Source organism: Mobula birostris, chromosome 5, assembly GCF_030028105.1.
Source record: "Mobula birostris isolate sMobBir1 chromosome 5, sMobBir1.hap1, whole genome shotgun sequence".
Taxonomy (NCBI): domain Eukaryota; kingdom Metazoa; phylum Chordata; class Chondrichthyes; order Myliobatiformes; family Myliobatidae; genus Mobula; species Mobula birostris.
This window is the reverse complement of record NC_092374.1, coordinates 26,157,478-26,169,753: the sequence shown is the minus strand read 5'-3', so window position 1 is coordinate 26,169,753 and position 12,276 is coordinate 26,157,478. Positions and strand designations below refer to the sequence as shown.

The 12,276-nt window shown below is 42.1% G+C and overlaps 1 protein-coding gene across 10 annotated transcripts in view; it reads right to left on the bottom strand.

Moving 5' to 3' along the window:
* LOC140197572 (teneurin-3-like) overlaps positions 1-12,276 on the bottom strand; it is a 2,811,066-nt gene that overhangs the window by 590,230 nt on the left and 2,208,560 nt on the right. For all 10 annotated transcript variants that reach the window (XM_072257693.1, XM_072257692.1, XM_072257694.1 and 7 more), the window contains one exon: positions 1,730-2,011. In XM_072257693.1, the coding sequence (XP_072113794.1) occupies positions 1,730-2,011 (282 nt within the window). The remainder of the gene's footprint in view (positions 1-1,729; positions 2,012-12,276) is intronic.

The window sequence follows — 12,276 nt, the reverse complement described above, 5'->3', positions numbered from 1 at the left end:
TCCAGCTATCCACTCAATCTTTTATACTTCTTTCAATTCACCTCTCAAATGAGTTTTTTTATTGCACCTGTGTATCCATGTACTTGGGCATTTGACGATTATCTTGACTTTGACCTATAAACCCCATTCTAGTCCAGCATGAACACAATAGGGCGAAGAACATCCCATGCATTCATTTCTGTGATTCAGTGAAGTGGACCGGGTTTTGGCTTTGAACCGTTGCTGGTGAACCCCAACTCTACTTCAGTTGATGTGTTGACTCCTTCCGTGGCGCACTCAGTTCTGCAGCTCAACTTGAGGTGTGGAGCTGGGCCCCTGAACCAGCAAGCTCAAGATTTTTGATTCCAGGGCATAAACACACTGATTTATAAACCAGATGCCAAGCAGGGCTGTAAAAAGCTGTGGCAGTTCAGAGATAGAAAAGCCTCCTTGACCACCAATCATACCGTTTACACTTTGGATGAGCCTGCAGCATCACACTAACATTCAAGGTTATTTACACGTCGAAGGCACAAGACCTTTAAATCATTTTGGGTAAAACCATTTGCCCAGAGGCTGTTCTAACAACATGATCTCCAAAAGAGCATGTATAATGGATTTCTAGCGCTTTAAGTACAAGTTCATTTCTTCAACACTTCACTTTAATTTTGTTTTTTTCAGCTAAAGTGAAATTTTGCCCTGATTTCCAGCCAACGCTCCTCACTCTTCTCCCAAATATTATTAAATGTCATCTCCGGCCATTTACTCATTCTCGAGAATATATGCAGTTTTGCCAAGATTACTTGACAAAGACTATACTAGGGCATCATTCATTTGTTGAAAGTCCTGGGATAATTTCTATTGGGAATACGTAGGTGCCACAGCAGATATAAATCTTTCTTTCTTCTCCTCCGCCTCTCCCCTTCTTCAAAACTGAACCAATCAAATGCTCATTAATCTCCCAACAGTTCCTGATTCCTCAGCCCAGACTGTCAGCAATATCATCAGAGAATTCACAAGGCAAATTAATCATGGTTTAGACAATGCTTCATCTCAAAATGTATCCAAGACCATGTTGGAAGTCCCTGGTATAATGCCGCTCATCTGATGCTACATATTGATTTTTTCCAAATATAGTGTTCAACATCTACAAAAAAATGTGAAAAAAGAACGTTTTCCTGTGGGGGTTCAGAAAGTAAAGGGGAGTGAGAGCAAAAGAAAAAGATACAGAAAATGAGGAAAATAGAGGGGGGAGAAGAAGAGAGTGAGAGGGAGAAAGAACGAGAGAATGAAAGGAAAAGACACAGAAAGAGAGAGGGAGAGCAAGAGAGGGAGAGAGAAAAAGAGAAAGGGAGATGAAGAGTGATGGAAAGAGAAAACCAAGGTGCAAGAGAAAGAAAAAGAAGCAGAAAGAGGGAACAAAGAGGGAGAGAGAAACAGAGCAAGCAAGGGAGAAAGGGAGATGAAGGAAAAGATCAGTAAAGGGAGGAAGGAGAGAGAACAAAAAGAGGAGAGAGAGAGACAGAGAGAGTGAGAGAGAGACAGACAGAGAGAGTGTGAGTGTGTGTGTGTGAGAGAGAGAGAGAAAGAGAGAGACAGAGAGTGAGAGACAGACAGAGAGAGTGTGAGTGTGTGTGTATGTGTGTGTGTGTGTGTGTGTGTGTGTGTGTGTGTGTGTGAGAGAGAGAGAGACAAAGAGAAGAGAGGAGTTACTCCCAAGAAACGATGACAAAGGATTCTCTGAACTCACCATTCTCACTGTCTGACTTGTTATTCTCGTGCTCAGTGTCAGTCAGCGTGAGTGCCGAGTTGGAACGACTGGACAGACAGGAGCTGCGCCCGGATTTGACTCCCCGGCCCCACAGCCTCATGGCATGCTCAGGGGACATCACTCCTTCATTTTCTGTGTCAGCGTCCGAGCCTGCATTCACGGAGTACCCTCGGTGGGGGAGACCCATCTCCGAGCAGAACGCCAGCCCTCTTCGAGTGGTGGGCTCACAGATTCCCAATTCCCTCAAGGAGAAGTTTGCCCCTGTTTTGAGAATATTAGTGGAAGTAAGCTTTGATTCTTATTCCCTTAAACATATTTTTTTAAAAACCAAGTTAAAGCAAATAACCACGCACGTGCTCACACACATACAGAGGTTTAGGATTCATTCAGGTGTCAAGGAGAGGTGTCTTGTTAAGCTGATGGTGTGAGGTGGTCAAGTCGGTTTCTTTTGTCTGCTGAATTCCAGCATTTCTGCCCCACTTAATCAGTTCAAGCCTCTGTCAGTAACATTCAGGCGTCAGATAAAAACAAACAGGCAGGTATGGAAAGAAATGGGGGGCTGGGAAAATGTTTTCAAAGCACTGAAGGACAAAGAAAGAAGAGTTAGAAAGCCATGGAATGTGAGAAAACTGATAGTCGGCCTTTGTCTCTGCTCCTCTGAGCTTGACCACCAAAACAATGGTCCAATGCGCACTCAGACTACAGAAGTGATGACACCTGCCATAAAGGAGCTGTGCAGAAACCGGCCTTCCTATTGTTAGCATTTTAAAGAGTGCTTGTTCTCCTACTGTTCCAGACCATTACTGTGCTGAGCACAAAGCTTTGGTTTTTCTTTTGGAATTTCACACCTCCTTAAAATATCTTCTTCCCTCTGATCCCTCTCCTACAGCCCACTCTAGCTTTTCAGCCAAGTTGTTTCAATACTTGACAAACTCATGGAATTATCCCCAGTACAGTAGCCATTAAAGGCCCGATTACAAGAGTCAATCTTGCTCAATAGCACAAAGTGCCTAGGATGTCCATTATTTCTATTTCTGGCCTTCTGAAGAGCCCCAATTTTTATCTCTCTGCAATTGGAGGCTATAGTTTTGCCTGCATTGCCCTTGAGTGCTGTTAGAGTCCACCCGACTGATGAACTGTTTCAGCTACCATTTGGCAGGAGGCACAGAAAGCTTAAGGCTCCACCAGGTTCAGAAACAGCTACATTTCTGCAATTATCAGGTTCTTGCACAACATTAATCGTACTTTAGCAATGGATCACCACAGGCCACCTCCTGCACTGCTATCGACATGCCTCTGATGATGTTTTTATGCTCTGCTATAATTCATATACAATTTAAGTACGCTTATTCTTAACCATTGAGCACATCTACATAAAATGCTGTTGTAGGAAAGCAGTAACCATCATCAAAGATCCTCACCACTCTGGCCATGCTCTTTTCTGACTGCTGCCATCAGATAGAAGGTACACATGCCTCAGGATTTGTACCACCAGGTTCAGAAACAGTTACTACCCTTCAACCATCAAGCTCTAGAACAAAAGTGGATAACTCCACTCACTTGTCCATCCATTGAGATGTTCTCACCACCAATGATCTCACTTTAAGGACTCCTTATCTTGTTATCTTATGTTCTCATTATTTATTGCTATTTATTTATATTTGCATTTGCACAATTTGTTATCTTCTGGTTGATCTTTCATTAATCCTGTTACAGTTAAGATTCTATAGATTTGATGAGTACGCCCACAAAAAATGAATCTCAGGATTGTACGTGATGACACGTATGCGCTCTGATAATAAAATTTGCTTTGCACTTTGAACTTTGAACTCTGTGTGTCTGTGATGTTGCTACAAGCAAGTTTTTGACTGTACCTATTCCTCACAGTACTTAAGCATATGGCAATAATTTTGACTTGACTTGCCTTGCTCACCTCCTTTAAGACACTCCATAAAACCTTTAACAGTGTTTAACAGACTGGTCTCTGGATTAACAGGGGAGAAATTGTGTCAACTGGGTTTAATTTCATGAGACTTTGGAAGAGAGAAGGGATCTCAAAGAAACCTGAAAGGTTCCAAAAGGAGTGGATTGATTAGATGCAGGATGGATGGTCTGGTAAAGCCCAGTGGAACTGAGACGAGGAGAGATTTCTTCAAGAAAGTGCTAGACCTGGAGAATTATCTCCTTCAGAAAGCACTTGAAGTTAAAATCATTAAAACATTTCAAGAAGTAGTGGTTAGTATTCTTAGGACTAGAGAAATCAAGGGATGTGGAGAGAAAACTGGAAAATGATATTGAGTTTGGCTGATCAGCCACAAGCATACTGAATTGCAAATGGCTGCCTTCTGCTCCTATTTTAATTATTTGTAAGCTTGGTCAAGATTTTTTTTAACCACCTGTCCTAATATTTCCTTCTCTGGGTCAGTATCAAATTGCATCCTCTGTGTAGTATCTGAGGAGTCATTGCTCACCACAAGATGAAACAGGCTATAGAATAACGATATTGTTGCGTGGAGGCACTCACAGGACAAATATTAGGGCGCTGGTAAATATTGCAGACTTGGTGAGTGCCCTTCCACTGCCACAGCTTTGAGGGAGTTGCACTGAACAGTCAACAGAGGTGGCATAGGGCAGAGCACTTGGATATTTTGTCTTGATTTGGAGCTGGACTTCAGCTACTCATTCCAATGTGTAGCAGACAGCTGTAAAATCAGCTCAAGCAAGGTGATCATATTATGGGGAAATCACAGGATATGAAACATTTTTGGAGAAGAAAAATTTCAATTCCCCCTTAGTGTTGTTGAAGATCCCAGCAGCATTAAGGCTGACTAATCACAATGCAGTCAAATCAGGCTTCTCAGGTACCATGCAGAATAATTTTTCAGAGCTACATTCACCAATTTTTAAAAAACCTCTGCATGTAGATTAAACTGACTTGGTTCTAACTGAACTATTGCATTCCTTGATGAAGTTACAATTTGAGTTTACCAAAATGACCTCTGAATAGCGGCACAACCCAAATACAAATTTATGACTTGGCACTCCTTCTTGGACCTCCATTGGATTTTTATAGTGACCTTTTCTACTGCAACCTGATAAGTGGCACAGAATTATATTTACAGAGTAGGAGAACATTGTAATGGAGTTGATGCACCGCGTTTTCCTTCAAATCTATTTCATCCAAATCTGACAACATATATATTTTTTCCTTTCTTTCCTTCCTCCCTGCATGCATTCGTCCAGTTTTCCTTTAAGCAAGACATCATCATAACAGTCTGCTGCAATACTGGACAGATCTATAAAATCTTCTGCCATTATTTCTTTAAATAGTAAGGGTTAACACCTAATACTCAAAAGTCAGTAGTCAAACCCTCAACCAACACCATCAAAATTGATTGTCTAGATATTATTGCTTTGCACTTTGTGAGAACTCGTGAAAATTGTCTCCACTATGTTTAGTAGTAGTAGTAGTAGTAGTAGTAGTAGTGCGATCACTCATGACCAACATGGTGGGAATCACCAGAAGTTGAAGAACTCTATGGACATACCAAGGGGCTGGAGACCCTCCCCCTCCCTTCCTCTATCCCTATTTCACTCTGCCTCCTCGCCCAGCTGCCTATCACCTCCCTCATGGTTCCGCCTCATTCTACTACCCATTGTTTTCCTGCCTATCACCTCCCTGCTTTCCCTCCCCCACCCCTTTGTCTTTCAAATTACTGGTTTTTCAACTGAACCTACCAGCCTTCTCCTTCCAACCCTCCCCCACCTTCTTTATAGGGCCTCTGCCCCTTCCCTCTTCAGTCCTGATGAAGGGTTCCAGCCCGAAACGTCGACTCATCGTTTCCACCGATGCTGCCAGACCTGCTGAGTTCCTCCAACGTGTTGTGACTGTTGCTTTGATCCCAGCATTTGCAGATTATTTTGGGTTTACAAAGGTGCTGTATAAATGCAAAGTTCCATTCCTTGTTTCTAATCTGAGGAACCAGCCTCCATGGGAGTGGATTCCATAGTCACTATTGCTACCATTCTGTGGGTATGGACAGGAGACTGCAGTCGCCAGAATCCAGAGCAACACCTGCTGGAGGAACTCAGCAGGTCAAGCAACTTCTGTGGAACAAAATAAACCCTGGGCGTTAGGGGTCAAAACCCTGCAAGTTTTATTATTTCAGAACGATTTTGCATATCAGAGGTTGCCATGTGATTTTGAAGATTATTCTGAAATTCGCTACTCCACATGAATCACCAGTCTAATGCCTTTCTCTGTTGCTTCTGCACAACGCAGTCTCTAAAATGGCATACTGTGCCAGAGGCTTTGAACAAGCTTAGTACTACTTCCTGCTCATTGAAGTTCATAACATAAAGGCAAAGAGATTCCATGGGCCTTTTACTTAATCATTGACTTCCATTGCTTAATTTTAGAAATCTGCTTATCTGATTGTAAAGTTCTTTTAGTTTAGTTGAAAACTTACTTCTTTTGTCTCTGGGCTTAGTTTCTTTTTTAACAGGCAGATGTATCTATTAGCCCTTAGTTGTCTTCAGGGGAAGAACAGGTCATTCATTCCACGTCTCCTGTGATGTGTGTCTGGCTCTGACAGAATGTGCTGGACATTTTGATGTGAACATCTCTGTGTCTCTGTCAAGATGTGCCTGACGGTCTCTAACAGTGCATACAAGCTATGACAGAGTGCTGAATACCCTGAAGATGTATGGCCAAAGCCACAGCTTTGATTTACACTCATGCCAATCCCTGGGAATCTTGTTCCCTATTTGACAATGCGAGTGTAAGTCCCTGGCACATGCACCTGACCCTCTGTTGACATGACTCGAGATAGTACATATTAAAAATTTCTGAGCTCACTGGTATGGCCTCAACATGCAATTATTAAATAGTAGTGCAAAAAAGGGTAATTAAAAAAGTAGTGGGGTAGAGTTCATGGGTTCAATGTTCATTCCAATTTCTGAATTCACAGTTTTCATATTCTCTCTATTATTATGTATTGCATTGTACTGCTGCTGCAAAGTTAACAAATTTCACAACATGTACTGGTGATATTAAACCTAATTCTGATTCCGATTCTGATTAAGAATAATACATAAGGATTCATAACCTTAAGCTCTATTTAAGTCCTTGTCTTTCATGGAAGTGAGTACACATAGATTTTACTGATGTTCCACAACAGGCAGCATTATGAGCACTGAGACAGAGAAGGAGATAGATGGCAGTGTTAGAAATAACTTAAACTACATCATTCTCTCATTCGGGCACAGAAACAACCCTCCACTGAATCACATTCCAGCAGGAACTTGGCTGGCTTAATGTTACCTCTGCCTGTTAATTGGTTCATTGCCCTGGTCATATCACCCTACACCACTTAGCATTATCTGGAGCTTGAATGTTAAATGGAGTCTGACAGTGAGTCTCATAAATTATGAAAATCAACTGCTATAATTAACGGCAAATCAAACATCAGCTGTCACAGATTTCCAGAACAGGAATACCTTAACTGATTGCTTTGGAGGCCTAATGAAGTGAAACAAATAGAAAACACTCAAATATCAGTCTCCAGTGCAATGTCACACTTCCAACAATGACACTGCCCAGCTCAGTGGGACTTTTAACTGGGATGTTATTTTTCCTGGGGATTTGCTGCAGTTCTGCAACATTTGCAATGCTAAATTGCTGTTGTCTCTAGTTCATTTTAAAAGCCTTTAAAACTTTGAAACATCTTTTTGTCAAGAAAGGAATTGCATCTCTTTTTATAACCCTCCTGAATTGTTGATTTGTCGTTTTAATTGTTTTGACTTATGTGGTCCTCCTTCCAAACCACCTCTGTCCCACATTCTGCAACGCTCCCACTAATCCTCTCTGCCATTCTTTTCCTAAGTAGACTGCTTATCTTTTAGCCACCTGTCCTAATACCGCCTTATGAGGCCTGGCGTTAGCTCCTTCTGATAATACCTTTGTAAAGCACCTTGAGACAATACACTGTTTGTATTATGTTTTAATACATTACCAGTGGAACTGAAGTAAATATTGACCCATTGCTGCACTCTATCATGGTCATCAGCTGAGTATCTCACACTCATGATTGTAACGTAAATATGAAACTCAAAAACAAAGAGGGATCACTAAGGGTGTAGGGAGAGGTGCAGTGCACTTAACTGAAATACAGCTTGCTCCTCTCATCAGAAGCTTGCTGTACCCACAATGGTCACCATCTTTACTCCATTACAATACTGGTCGTATTCCATCTTGGGGATGGCCTCAAAATAAATGGATGCCCCTTTAAAACTGAGATGAAGGTGAGTGTCTTCAGCAAGAGGTCAATGGAGGCCAAGTCATTGAATCAGATACTGTATCACCGGCATATTTCAAGAAAGTTGTTAACTTTGCGGCAGCAGTACAATACAATACATATGTAACTGTGTGTGTGTGTGTGTGTGTGTGTGTGTGTGTGTGTGTGTGTGTGTGTGTGTGTGTAAGTTAAATTAAATAGGAATTTTTTAAAAATACTGAGGTACTGTTCACGGATTCAATGTCTATTCAGAAATCAGATGGCAAAGGGGAAGAAGCTGTTCCTGAATCATTAAGTGTGTACCTTCAGGCTTCTGTACCTCCTTCTTGAAGGTATTTAAGGCAGGGATTGATAGGTTCTTGATTGGTAAAGGGGTTAAGAGTAATGGGGAAAAGGCAGGAAAATGGATTTGAAGAAAATAGCCATGATTGAATAGAGCAGATTCTATGGCTGAATAGCATAATTCTGCTCCTGCATCTTACAATCTTATGGAATGTCCAATGGTTGTGAACCACAATCATGACTCTTGCTCCTTTCATTTAGTCTTAGAGACATCAACATTAATGCAGGACAACATTCCTCCAGCCCCTATTGAGCCTGTGACCAAGGTCAACTAATCCAGCAATTAAACTTCATGAAACATCTTAACTTTTGAAACCTACACATCCCCACATCAATAGAAATTGATTTTCTGTCAAAAGAAGTCCCTATAGAAAGTCCCTGGGAAAAATTATGCTTCTGCCTGGTCTTATCCAGGCCAGTTGCCTGGGTAATGCTGATTGTCTTGGTACTTTGGGGCTGAAAGAAGGAAATTCTCTTGATCCTTCATGACAACACCCAACCTAAATATTAAGAGTAACTATCGCCTTTTTTGGAAGGTCACATTTGCTAACCACAGCACCGGTGGTGAAGACGGCTAAGGTATGGCCAAGGGAGGCATTGTAGTATTTAAAGGACGGCTTTGAATTGGTGGACTAGACCATATTTAGAGATTCATCTTTAGATCTGAATGAATATTCCACAGTTGTCACTAGCTTCATCAAGACCTCTATGGATATGTGTGCGCCTTCAATAACATACTGGACATACCCAAAACAGAAGCTGTGAATGAACCAGGATATTCACAGTCTGCTCAGAGCTAGATCTGTGGCATTCAAGACTGGTGCTGCAGGACTCTGCAAGAAGTTCAGGTTTGACTTACGGAAAGCTATCATTAGACCAAAAAAGCAATTCCGAGTGAAGTTAGAGATGCAATCGGATACACGTCAGATGTGGCAGGATTTACGTTCCATTCATTTCTATAAGGCGAAACCTAACATCTTAAATGGCTTGATGCTTCACTGCCAGATGGGCTCAATGCCTTTTATGCACACTTTGAAAGGAAAAATAAATATACCTGTGCAAATCTCTGCAACATCTGGCGACCCTGTGATATCTGTCATAGAGGTGATGTCAGAACATCTTTCAAGAGGGTGAACATTCGCAAGGCATCAGGGCCTGATGGTGTACGTGGCAGGACACCGAAAATTTGTGCCAACCAGCTGGCTGGAGTGTTCAAGGGCATCTTCAACCTTGCACGGCTGCAGTCAGGGTTTCCCACCTGCTTCAAAGGGCATCAATCATACCAGTGCCCAGGAAGAGCAGAGAGATCTGCCTCAATGTCTGTCTCCCAGAAGCATTCACATCTACTGTGATAAAGAGCTTTGAGAGGTTGGTCATGGCTAGAATAACTCCTGCCTGAACAAAGGGCTGAAACCAATGCAATTTTCTTACTACCAAACAACAGGTCCATAGCAGATGCAAGTTCACTGGCTCTCCATTCAGCCTCGGAGCACCAGGACAACAGCAGCACCTATGATAGGCTGTTGTTCATTGATTATAGATTGATGTCCAACACTATCATCCTCTCAATTCTAATCAACAAGCATCAAAACCCGAGCCTTTGTACTTCCCTCTGTAAGTGGATCCTTGACTTCTTCATCAGGAGACCACAATCAGTTCAAATTGGAAGTGACATTTCCTCCTCGCTGACGATCAACATAGGTGCATCTCAAAGATGCATGCTTAGCCCACTGCTCTTCTCTCTCTGCACTCACAAGAACGTGGCTAAGCACAGCTCAAACACCATCTATAAACTTGCCGAAGACACAGCTGTTTTTGGCGGAATTTCAGCTGGGGACGAGGAGGCATACAGGAGTGAGTTAGCTGAGTGGTGTCACAGCAATAACCATGCACTCATTGTCAGCAGAGCCAAAGAGTTGATTGTGGACTTCAGGAAGAGGACGTTCGGAGAATGTACACCAATCCTTACCGAGGGGTCAGCAGTGGAAAGGGTAAATAGTTCCAAGTTCCTGGGCATCAAGATCTCAGAGAATTTATCCTGGGCACGACATATTGATGCAGTCATGAAGAAGTCTCACTTCATTAGGCTTCTCACGTGTATCCATCAAAAAACTCTAGTAAATATGTACAGATATATGACTAAGAGCATTCTGACTGGCTGCATGACTGTCTGGTAAGGAGGCTCGGACGTACGGGATTGAAAGAGGTTTGTCGACTCAGCCAATTGGACACTAGCACCCCCACCATTAAAGACATCTTCAAAACGTGGTGCTTCAAGAAGGCAGCATTCATATCAAAGGACCCTCACCATCTAGGAGATGCTCTCTTCTTACGACTGCCATCAGACAGGAGGTTCAGGAGCCTGAAGACCTCTCCACCATCACATTTCTGAATGGTCCATGAGCCCATGAACACGATCTCTCTATTTTGCTGTCCTTTTGTGCTACTTACTTTATTCTGCATTTCTTATTGTAACTTATAGTAATTGTTTATGTATCGCACTAAACTGCTGCTGAAAAACAAGAAAACTGATGACATAGCCCAGTGATAATAAATCTAATTCTGATGTAACATAAAATTCCCAATGGGATCTAGGCGTTGCTGGCAGGGTCGACCTTGTCCATCCCTAATTAATCTTCAGTGGTGTGCAAGGTGGGATTTAAACTGTTGTCACCAGATCATTCATCAAGGTCGCTGGGCTGCTAACCCAGTCTTACAACTGACAGACATGGTAGCGTAGTGGTTAGCGCGAATCTATTTTCAGCTCAAGTCGTTCCTGAGTCTGGAGTTTAATTCCGGCGCTGTTCTGTAAGGAGTCTCTGTACGTCCTCCCCGTGGAATGTCTAGCTTTTTCCCGGGTCCTCCAGTTTCCTTCCACAATCCAAAGACGTATAGGGTAGGTTAAATGGCAACTGTAAATTGTCCTGTGATTAGGGTAGGGTTAATCGGGTTGGGGTGGCACGGTTCAAAGAGATGGAAGGGCCTATTCGGCAGTGCATTGTTAAACACATAAATAAATAGGCAATTGTACCGCATGAGTTGGTACCACTAAGGGTACAGTAGGTTATCAGAAGTGCTGTCCTTCTGTATGGTACAGTCAACTACCAACCCACCTGGAATTAATATACAACTCCGCTGGTCAGGTAATTTGCGTGGATGCAAAAGGTGTAAACTGACATTTAGCGTCAAAACGCTGTATCAGGACCGTGAGGGAATAAGATAACACCACAAACTTTAGGAACAGTCATTACCCCTCAATCATCAGGCACTTGAACCGAAGGGGATAATTTCACTCAACTTCACTTGCCTTATCATTGAAATGTTCCCACAACCTGTGGACTCTCTTTCAAGGACTCTTCAGCACATGTTCTCGACATTTATTGCTTATTTATTTATTATTTTTATTATTACTTTGTTTCTATATTTGCTCAGTTTGTTGTCTTTTACACACAGGTTAATTACCCAAGCTGGTGCGGTCTTTCATTGATTTTATTATGGGTATTATTCTATTATAGATTTATTGTGTGTGCCCACAAGAAAATAAATCGCACAGTTGCACATGTACTTTGATAATGAATTTACTTATCTTACTTTGAATTATTTAATATATAGCACTACAAAAGGGTTTGAGGGGAGGCTGGATAGGATTGAGGCTTTATAAGGAACCAGATGGGAGGGGGTATGATAGGTAGATTGAACTAGAGGGGGGCTTGGGGTTTGAAGGAGTTGAACAAAGGGAGAACAAAACTACGTGGAAATTAGATAAAATACTTCCAAAGTTACAGCTCTACTTGATGGCTGTACCTAATGGACCTCCTGATATTGTAAAAGTTGGCACATACATGTGCCATGCTGAATAGCCCTCTGAAACATGGGCAATGCCTCAAA